At 49.7% G+C, this 11,246-nt stretch overlaps 1 protein-coding gene across 3 annotated transcripts in view; it reads right to left on the bottom strand.

Annotated features, from left to right (window-relative positions):
• Positions 1–337: 337 nt before the first annotated feature.
• The window catches only part of LOC134539382 (regulator of telomere elongation helicase 1 homolog), a 124,024-nt gene continuing 113,115 nt past the window's right edge, over positions 338–11,246 (bottom strand). For all 3 annotated transcript variants that reach the window (XM_063381370.1, XM_063381371.1, XM_063381372.1), the window contains 2 exons: positions 3,032–3,173; positions 338–774 (listed from right to left, as the gene is read on the bottom strand). In XM_063381370.1, coding sequence (XP_063237440.1) covers positions 683–774; positions 3,032–3,173 — 234 coding nt within the window. In that variant the 3' untranslated portion in view covers positions 338–682. The remainder of the gene's footprint in view (positions 775–3,031; positions 3,174–11,246) is intronic.

Genomic DNA, 11,246 nt, shown 5'->3' with positions numbered 1-11,246 from the left:
ATTAGTTAAGCTCCATAAACTACCTAATTATCGGCAAGTTTCAAGTTTAAGAATTATTTAAAATCAAATTTAATTTACTCTGCGCAAGTGTTTTTTAAGTGCAAGAACATAAATTTTTAGAACTTTTTTTTATTTAAATAATTTACAACTTATTTATTCATATGGACGAGCGTTATTTCATTTGAGCTCATACCATCTTGTTCTATAAAAAGATGATAATAATTTATTTCTATCAATACCTAATAAACAAAAAGGTTCACTTCTGTCGCACATGGACAAAAGAGAGATTTTTTTTTACTATTAACAAAAAAAAAAGGTTTCCAGTAAAACTAATTAATTTGAAACTGAAAAGTTCATGTTTCTCTTTAATAATAAATTAATATTTAAATGCAGTATAAATTTTAAATGGACCCACGTATTTTTCCTTAAATTTAAGCACAACTATAATTTTTTTTTTGCCAAACATTCCAAACATCAATATGAAAATTGACAGTTATCTTGTACATTTTTAACACAGGAACGATAAAACATAAAAACATATAAAACATGATACACTTTAAAGCTGTCAAAAAAGTATAAAAACATATCACACTGAACGTAATAATGAAAATATATATACAAAGGCACACATTAGTGTGTACGCGAGTGTGTTTGCTACCAACAGCACAGCCTAGTAGTGAAGTTATTCCTGTACAGCAGTCAAACTGCTCTCCAAGGACCGGCACAGACTCTCAAAGGTCTTCTTGTGATCCGGCTTGATGAACTTGCGAAACCCTGGAATGCACATAAACCATAATAAAATTAATTTTACACATAAAATGCATACATATATTTATGAGAGAGTGAGAGTATAGGCGAGAGAGTGTAAGAAAGAGTGAGTGAGAGAGAGTGTGAGAGACTGCGAGAGAGTGAGAGGGACTGAGATAGTGTGAGTGAGAGAGCGAGTGAGTGAGTGAGTGTGAGTGAGAGAGTGAATGTGAGAGAGTGTGAGAAACTGAGAGTGCAAGTGAGAGAGTGTGTGTGAGAGAGTGAGAGTGTGTGAGAGACAGAGAGTGTGAGAGTGAGTGAGAGTGTCTGAGAGACTGAGAGAGTGTGAGAGACAGAGAGTGTGAGAGTGAGTGAGAGTGTCTGAGAGACAGAGAGTGTGAGAGACTGTGAGACTGAGAGAGAGAGTGAGAGAGAGAGTGAGTGAAATAGGGGGAGAGAGAGAGACAGAGAGTGAAGAGAGAGAAAGTGTGTGAGAGTGATAGTGTGTGAGAGAGGGATAGTGTGAGAGTGAGATATAGATTGAGAGTGTGTGTGTGAGAGTGAGAGAGAGTTAGAATGAGAGTGAGTGAGTGTGTGTGTAATTTTTTTTTTACTTCTTTGATTTTAACTTAGTTTAACACTTGAACATCAGATTAAAATGATTTTCGGTGCCGATACATAAATAGGTAAGATGTGGGGTAACAACTTAAATAACGCCCTAGGCATCGGTTGTAGGACGCCAACAGTCAAAATGGCTACAATGGAAATGGTACAATACCATTTGGAAGCTGCATCCTGGTCTTTATAGGGCTTCTATAATTGGTGATAACTAAAACCAGCCAAGCTAAACTGACTTTGTAATGTTCCAGGCCGTGTCTCAAACGTAAATGGAGACTGAATGGCCTAAATAGCTTAAAACTATATTTTAGAACAGCACATATTTGGCACACTAGGCCCTAGGGCATCTGACTGGAATCTTCAACTTCGTAAAGATTCCCAGCTTCCCTGGTGACGAATCAATTCAAAGATGGCGCCATTGCGATAATCTAATGTCATACGTCACTCACAAAAGAAACCCACAAGTCAAACGGTAAACAAACATGATGTAGGTGGTCAACTGCCTTAATTTAAAAATAAAACCAATAACAATGCTTGCAATTCTAGAAAATAACAAATATTAAAAGCCCATAGTTAATTTTAAGTTTTGTTCAATGTTATTATGATCAGTGATTGGCTGATGGGAATCAAAGTAGCTGTTGTAAGTTAGTTTACATAGTCAACATAAAAACTTGATTCCAAATGTATCAAAAAAATACTGAGACATAAAAAAATCATTATAAACAAATAATAAATATTATGGCAAACAAAAAAATTCTGTACGCATGTTTTTTGCTAGCACATTGTCCTACCAATTTTTTAAGTAAAAACTGGAATTTTATTTTAGTTAATAACAAATGAACAATTTTTTGTACAAAAATTAAAAAGTGTTACTTGCAAGTATTTAAATACATTATAAATTAGATTTTTTTAAATATTTATAATGTGCATATTTAGTTAGATGGTTATTTTATTTAAAAAATGCTATTTTATCCTAGCCCTACCTAGAAGTGCAGTATCTGCCGATTACTGTGGTAATGGCAGATAAGTACGATAAAAGTTATAACTGCTGTATTAGCCAATTAGTGAGGGAAGCCTAAATAATTATATGAAAATCCTTATTTGAAGTATGACAAATCAAGTTTGATACTCCTATTAAAATTAACAAGTTACTACAAATTACAAGATAATGTTGTACGGGAAGAATCAACCAACTTTAATTCTAAACTATTTGCTTTCTGAAAAATTTATAATTGAAATTAAGGGAATCTGCCAATTTCAGAATCGGAATTTACCCAAAACTAATAATAAGCAAATATAAAAAATAATACAAGATAGATCTATTTGCAGCAATGTGTAGCTATTTGTTAGAATGCTAAAACCTTTTCAAAGATAATTTTCAGATGATTTGAGCGAACAATCTCAAACTATTAATATTTAATGTGCAACTATTATAAACTGAAGAGAGAGGTAAAAATAAAAGGCAGTAACACAAAAAAGGCTGCTAGAAATTAAATTTTTTTGTCTTCTAGCACAGTTATGTGTCTTGTCTACATCGTGATTTGTTTGTGACTTGTGTGACCACTCCTTCTGTTTCATTAGTTTTTAGTGATTTCTGCAACACGAATGACTATAAGTGGGGAACTAACTGTGCTTCAGCTACAACACACCTGACGAGTGTTCTTACCTCGTAGCAACGGGTTGAGTCTGGACGTGAGGAACACCTCCTTCAGCACCTCGAAGCAGTCGTCGAAACTGCCGCCTGCCGTGTATTCCTGCACGGCTGATCTGAACTTCTGGTAACTGGCACTGTCCAACGACTTCCTCACCTGCAAAACAAAAAAATTGCTCAAATACGGAGAAATAAATGCAGTGATGGAAGTGCAAAAGACAAAATATTTATAAGATTTTAAACCAAAATTTTTCAGTCCCTTATTTACATAATGACAAAAGCATAATGTCAAAGCCTCAGTGGATAATGTACTTAGAGATGGTATTCAGATTCTTAAAGTGTGTCGTTAATTAAATTCCATGGACAGAGCATATGTTTGATCCTTAAGTGGAGATCAACACCAAACATTCCCTTTAAAAAGTTAAGTACCTTTTCATCTGAATTACATCCAAAAAAACTGCATACTGTGAAAAACTTAATTTAAAAAAAAAAACCTACACAAAAATAGATAAAACAGTATAGTCTTTATTTGCAAGCTCATGAACAGGTCAGCAATTGAAATATAGCCATCCATTAAACTTTAGTGAGTAATTACACTTTCTGAGAGTGGGTATCATGCATAATACTTTAATACTTATTACTCTCTGCAGCGCTAACACATGACTATTACCATTTACTAGGGGTCTGCGAATATTCGAAATCGAAAAAATATTCGCGAATAATTTATTATTCGATTCGAAATCTCGAATCGAATTGTTTCTGAAAAAAATCGAAATACTTGTTTCTTTTTATCTTGCACATTTTTGATCGGCCGATATTCGTAGGACGTAAATATTAAAATCCCGCTAATCTAACAATAAGAATTTGGTTACATCTATTATGAGCCGCGTTTTTAACTTTCGACGCACGCAGCCAAAACGAAAATAAGCAGATAATTACGTATTGTTTTGACATCGTCCGGGGCAACGCCCAGCTCGATATGCCATCACACCCCACCACTCCACTCCTTCCCTGGCGTTTGAATCTCCCGCCGACATGTGTGTGTGTGCGTGTGAGAGCGCCGCGAACCACAGGAAGAGGGCGCAGTAGAATCAGTGCTTCGTACCCCTAAATTATTAGTAATTGGATGTTTGTAATTCGCTTTTCTTTTTCACCCCTGTTATTTTTATAATATTTGTCATTTCAATAATTAACGTAAATTTTAAGTGTATTGATGAAATATCCTGCAGGCCGCCAGAGACGTAGACTTGCCGAGGCCATAATGCAAAACCGATCTTCATCTTTTATTTAGAACTATATAATAAATTTCTAATGTAATTCTTATATTTTATAATTATATGTAAGAAATTAAAGAATAGCTTTTAGGGTTTTCTTGAGTAAGCCTCGGCGCAATACGGCCCGAATAACGGTACCCTCCGTTTGGCGCGCTGCGTCATTGTCTAGCCACCCCGACGGCCATTGCTCGCCCCAGTCGATCTCTAGCGCTCACCGAGGTAGGAAGCACGCCGCACTCCGGGGACTTCAACTTTGATATTCATCTGATCCGGTAATTCTGTCGACTCGTAAGTAATCTAAAACGTTTTCGTATATCCCCGGGGCCTACCTCGGGAGCCGACTGCTTGATTAATAGCTGTTAACTCCGGTAACGGGACTTGAAACCTTCGCGAACATTCTAGCACGGCCACGTGGTGGCCGGCCTCACCTAAGCCTATTGCGCCGTAAGGCTTTTGACTGTTAAACGACGAGACTAGGAGTATGTAAGGAGTTATCGTGCCTATGTGTATGCAAGGCCAATAAAACCCAGACGCGTAACTTGTGTTGTGATTGACCACGTGTGTGTTACCCGAGTACCTAGGGGCGTGTGGGACGCCTTAAGAGCCCACGGTAGGGATTAAAGCGTGCCCGACGCTGAGAGCGGGCTGTAGGTCTGGTTATCGCATAGGCAGTATTCGGGGGAAACGGGTCACGTCTCCACACGGGCGACGTCACGCCCTGGGATCGGAGTCTTGCCGGGTCCACGTGCCCCTACACGTGGTGGCGCCCATTAAATTACCGCCTAACATCGTAACAACAACCCTCGGCCACGTCATGTGGCGCCCAAGAGCGTGGGGCGTGACAAAACTGCAGGAATAACTAGGACCGAGGCGCGAGGGAGATGTGCTGTTGTTGCACGGAGCGACGGAGCGAGCGGAGCGGATAACGGTACTCTGGCGCGACGGTCACGTGACCGTCCCTTGGCGCGCGCGCGCTTGCAGGAATTCAGCAAGGACGTGAACAGACTTGTGGAGTGCGGGGCGAGAGTAGACTAGGCAGTACACCAGCCATAGCACGATGTCGTACTGTACGCGGACGGACTGTAACGTGAGTGAGGTGAAGACGGAAGTTCTGTACAACCTGAACAAGATGTACTGCGTTAAGTGCGCGCGACCGAAACACGTGGGAGGTCTGTTAGGCGCGTCCTGGGCGGACACGTGTAGTTGTTTGGAGCCACGGGGGAACAGTCCGTCGGGGGAAAGGAAAGTGGCCGTACCGGACTATTTCAAATGTACGAACGTAACCTGCGACGGACGAACACGTGAAGGCGTGTGGTGTAAACAGTGCCGTGCGTTCAAACACGTGGCGTGTCTCACGCGGGCGGAGATGGACAGCACCAAGAACACCTGGTACATCTGTGCGGAGTGTCACGGCGCGCGGCGCGCAGGGGGAGGAATGGTCGAGGGACAGCAACCCGCCCCGCGGACCCGAGGACACGCAACCCCGGTAGGGCCGGTCGAACTCCCGGAATTCGCAGGCCGGACAAGTGACGACCCGAGACAGTTTCTCAACGCGTGCCGCGGGAGGTTGAGTCGCTATGGTGTTCCGGAGGAGGAGTGGGCCGAGAGAGTGGGCGGAGTGCTGCGTGCGGACGCTAGAACGTGGTGGACGATCATCCACGAATTCGACATGCCTTGGCCGGAGTTCGTCCGACGGTTCGAAGCCAGGTTCGCGGACGCGCGAACGGAGTTGAAGGTGCGCACGGAGCTGTTCTGCCAGGAACAAGGGCACGCAGAGTCGGCCGAGGCGTTCATACTCAAAAAAATACGCCTGTACAAGCGACTGTTCCCGACGCAAGCGCCGGAGGAAATCCTAGGACCCACCATTGAACTCATGCGCCCGGAAATCCGCCCGCACCTACGTCACGCGGCCCTAAGCGCAGCAGAGGAATTCGTCCAGCTCGCGCGGACCGTGGAACAGGACCTGAAGGCTCTCAAACCCACCAGAGCCAGCGCCGCGACGCCGGCGCGCACGGAGCCGACGACCGACACCACCCAAGCTGTAGTCCCGTACGTCGCGCCGCGGGCAGAGGCGCGCCGCGACAACTCACGCCCAGACAACAGGTCGCCACCGGCGTGGCGTCGACGGGCCATCGGGGAGGGCCCCCCGCCACAGTGCCAGACCTGCCCGGCGGGCACCTACCACTGGCACCAACACTGCCCAGTGCGCAACCGCTACCGTCCGGACCACGAGACGCCGGGGCCGTCGGGAAACGGACGCGGGGGGACAGCGCAGTGACTCCGACGCTTTCCCCCCCCACGACAACAGCCGAGGCTCGCGAGCACGCACCTGCAGGCCCCCTACTGGGTCACGTCAGTGCCGACGAAGGTGACCTTCTGCGCATCCCGATCCACGTCAATGGGCGGGCCGTGAACGCGCTGGTTGACACGGCCGCCAGCCACAACTGCGTCGCCGCACGCCTCCTAGAAGACGCCCAGTACGAGCGCCAGCCGGGCCAACTCCAGCTGGCCACAGCCGGGGACGTCTGCCAGACGCAGGGCGTCGCGACGCTACACGTCGACATCCGAGACCAGCGGTCGACGACGACAGCCGTGGTGATCGCCGGGCTGCGCGACGACGTCATCCTGGGGAAACCCTGGCTCCAGCAGCAGGACGCGAAGATCGAGGTACGGGACGGCCGGGTGCACGTGGGCGTCCAAGGCCGCCGCACTGTCTACGGGCTCGGAAGGGCCGCACCGACACCGGAGGTCAAGGTCAGTCTCGACGGATTTAAGCATGGAGTTCCTCCCGCATTCCGGGACCTGATTCAGGGTGTGCTCGACCAACAGAGTACGGTGTTCGCGAGTGCAGACCCCCTTAAACGGACCACAGTGGCCGAACACGCCATTCCCACTCACCCTCACATCCCAATGTTCATTCCACCAGGTAGCTATGGGTACGCAGGCAGGCAAACTATCCTAAGACAGGTCAATGAAATGCTTAGGGACGGTATCATTGAGCCAAGTGAGAGCCCGTATAACTTCCAGATTGTACTTGCAGAGAAAAAGGACGGCACCGCCCGATTTTGTGTTAATTTTAAGCCCATTAACAAAGTCACAGTTAATGCGCCCCCACCTCTGTTGAATATAGCGGACACGATAGCCGGCATAGGAAACGCAAAAGTATTCTCGTCACTGGACCTGAAATCGGGATATTGGCAGGTGCCCATACGACCCGCCGACCGCCCAAAAACTGCCTTCACCATCCCAGACGGGCGCAGGTTCCAGTTCCGAGCGATGCCTTTCGGGTTACAAGACGCCCCCGCGACCTTTCAGAACATGATGACGCGCGTGCTGGACAACTACTCCGGGAAATTTGCGGCCGCCTACTTAGATGACATCATCGTGTGGTCACAGACGTGGGAGGAGCACGCCCACCACCTTGCGTTAGTGCTAGAACGACTTGCGTCACACGGCTTGACCTGCAACAGGGAAAAATGCCACCTGGGGACGACGGAGTTAGATTTTTTGGGGCTCGTGGTGAACGCCGACGGCAACAGGCCTACCTCACAACAGCTCGAGGTCATATTGAACCAATCCACCCCGAACACACGCAAACAACTCCAGCGGTTCATAGGGCTAGCCAACTGGTTAAGGGCCTTCATACCCGATTTCTCAATCGTGACGGCCCCGCTGACGGAACAACTGTCGCCTAAGAAACCCTATAGGTGGACCGGCGCCATGCAGCACGCGTTCGACGAACTGAAACGCCGATTCCGTCAATGCCACACCCTGGCTAGACTCGATCCACATAAACCAATCATAGTGCAGACCGACGCAAGCCAGGAGGGCGTCGGCGCCATCTTACTCCAGTTAGGCGAGGCGGGCGAGCCACGGATCGTTGAATACGCGAGCGCTAAGTTCGGGGAGGTGGAGCGTCGCTACAGCGTCAATGAGCGCGAATGTCTCGGGGTCGTGTGGGCCATAAGACGCTACCGCCCGCACCTGGAGGGGCAGCGATTTATTCTGAGGACAGACAGCCAGTGCCTCAAGTGGCTCGCCACTATGCAGGGCCGCCGCTCTAAGCTGACAAGGTGGGCCATGCTTCTCCAAGCCCTGGATTTCACAGTAGAACACGTAGCGGGAAAGAATAATGAACTGGCCGACGAGCTATCACGGAACCCGGACCACGCGGTACAGGTGCGAGATGACGCGGAATGGGACGAGCTACTACCGCCAACCCGGGGGCATGAGGGGCGCGAACTTCAGGGGGCCGAGGCGGACGCATGCCTCTGCGCGATACACCTGGCCACACCTCCCACGCTTCCCCCGGGGGCCGAACTCGACGACCTGGAAGCGTTCGTACGAGCCGTAAAAACCGCCGACGCGCACACCCAGGAGCTGGTCCGTAGGTGTGGCGAGGGTACCGTGGAAGGGTACCGTGTCGTAGACGGATGTTTACAAGCCCACCCGGCGGGGCAGCCACAGGCAAGATGGCGGACGTACGCACCGCGAGAGGCACGACGGGACATCTTCTCCATGTTGCACGATAATAAGTTGGCAGGACACCCCGGTACCGATCAGACACTACGAGCAATACGGGAATGGTTCCACTGGCCGGGAGTAAGTAAATACGTCAGGGACAATGTGCGCAGCTGTAAACATTGCCAGCGGCACAAGACCCGCCGGCCGGACGGGCGCGAACAACAGGTACCCCGGCGGCCCACAGAGCCCTTCCACACCGTGGCCCTCGACCTCATGGGCCCATACCCCCGTACCCCGCGGGGCAAGAGGTTCATACTTGTGGTCACCGATTGCTTCACCCGGTGGGTAGAGGCCTTTCCGCTGGCAAACTGCCGGGCCAGCACGATTGCCAGGGCATTGGAAACGGAGTTCTTTCCCCGGTGGGGTTACCCCCGGGTACTCCTGTCTGACAACGGTACGCAATTCGCGGGACGCAAGTGGAAAGCCTTGTGCCAAAAGTGGCGGGTCATAATACATACGACCCCTGTGTACCATCCCAGAGCGAATCCCACGGAAAGGCGCAATCAGGAAATTAAGGCCCAGTTGCGTCTGCGACTAACAGAGGAACACACCACCTGGGACGTTCATCTTCCGGACATTCTATACTGCTTGAGGCGCAGGGAAAATGAGGCTACCGGCGAGACACCAGCCACCCTAGTACAGGGGCGCAATCTGCCACTTCCAGGACAGTACCGGGTACTGCAAGTACGGGGGGAGCAGGAAGAGGTCACGCCTGACGCACGCGCGGAGCGCACGGAGACGGCCCGGGAGTCGGCGCGGCGCAGACAGGCGGAGTATCAGGCGCGCATCACGCCGGCCTCCACGTCACCACCCCCGACACTGAGTCCGGGGCAACTAGTATACGCCAGACTACACCCCCTCTCCGCCAGTGGGCGGAAGTATTGCGCGGGGCTGGCGGCAAAGTGGGTGGGCCCCGTACCAGTGGTACGAACAGCCGGCACCACAGCCGTATTGCTACGCCTACCCACCGGCCGAGTGGTTAAATACCATAGGGACACGGTGAGGTTCGCACCGGCAGAGGAGGGGGCAGACGCGGACGTACCGAGCCACGAAGTGGAGTCACCGCACATAGAATTCCCCAACCCAGCTAGCGACAGTTCACCGGAGTTCGCCGTGCTCCCAGAAGAGGACGGGCCGGGTCCCGAACCAGGGACGCCGCCGACCGCCACGTCAACAGGACCGGCCGCGGACCAAAGAGCAAACTCCACACCCACTAGCGGCGAAACGCCGGGATTCGCCGGTTTTCCGGAAACACCAATAATATCACCCGTCCGACAGGCAGGATGTACCACCCAGACGAGACGGCTGTTCACGGAAAGCGTGGACGAGGACTTCTACGGGTTCGAGGAAGGGGAAGACGTAGGTCGCCTCCCAAACCCACTTATCTGGCACCCAGACGATGAAGGGGAGCGGACAGACAGTTCCCCATTGGAGGAGCCGAAGTGGCCCTTCCACTACTCACTGGCCGACTCATCCTTCCGGGTAGTGGTGGAGGAACCCGCGGATGAGACACGCGAGGAGGGTGGAACGGGGGAGGGAGAAACGGACAGGCAGGACCCGGGGCATGGGTACAATCTCCGCCCACGCCAAGCGACGGCGCCACCCCGATGCTGCGTCGTGGAGATGACGCACCACGGCCCGGCCGGCGCAGATGTAAACACCGGGAGCCACGCCCACCCAACTGTCAACGGCGCGCGGCCATATCGAGCTACTTTCGGGGGGGGCAATTGACATCGTCCGGGGCTACGCCCAGCTCGATATGCCATCACACCCCACCACTCCACTCCTTCCCTGGCGTTTGAATCTCCCGCCGACATGTGTGTGTGTGCGTGTGAGATCGCCGCGAACCACAGGAAGAGGGCGCAGTAGAATCAGTGCTTCGTACCCCTAAATTATTAGTAATTGGATGTTTGTAATTCGCTTTTCTTTTTCACCCCTGTTATTTTTATAATATTTGTCATTTCAATAATTAACGTAAATTTTAAGTATATTGATGAAATATCCTGCAGGCCGCCAGAGACGTAGACTTGCCGAGGCCATAATGCAAAACCGATCTTCATCTTTTATTTAGAACTATATAATAAATTTCTAATGTAATTCTTATATTTTATAATTATATGTAAGAAATTAAAGAATAGCTTTTAGGGTTTTCTTGAGTAAGCCTCGGCGCAATACGGCCCGAATAACGGTACCCTCCGTTTGGCGCGCTGCGTCATTGTCTAACCACCCCGACGGCCATTGCTCGCCCCAGTCGATCTCTAGCGCTCACCGAGGTAGGAAGCACGCCGCACTCCGGGGACTTCAACTTTGATATTCATCTGATCCGGTAATTCTGTCGACTCGTAAGTAATCTAAAACGTTTTCGTATATCCCCGGGGCCTACCTCGGGAGCCGACTGCTTGATTAATAGCTGTTAACTCCGGTAACGGGAC

The sequence above is a fragment of the Bacillus rossius genome, chromosome 15 (genome assembly GCF_032445375.1).
Source record: "Bacillus rossius redtenbacheri isolate Brsri chromosome 15, Brsri_v3, whole genome shotgun sequence".
Classification (NCBI taxonomy): domain Eukaryota; kingdom Metazoa; phylum Arthropoda; class Insecta; order Phasmatodea; family Bacillidae; genus Bacillus; species Bacillus rossius.
Note: the sequence above shows the minus strand (reverse complement) of the source record. Positions and strands in the feature narration are given on the sequence as shown.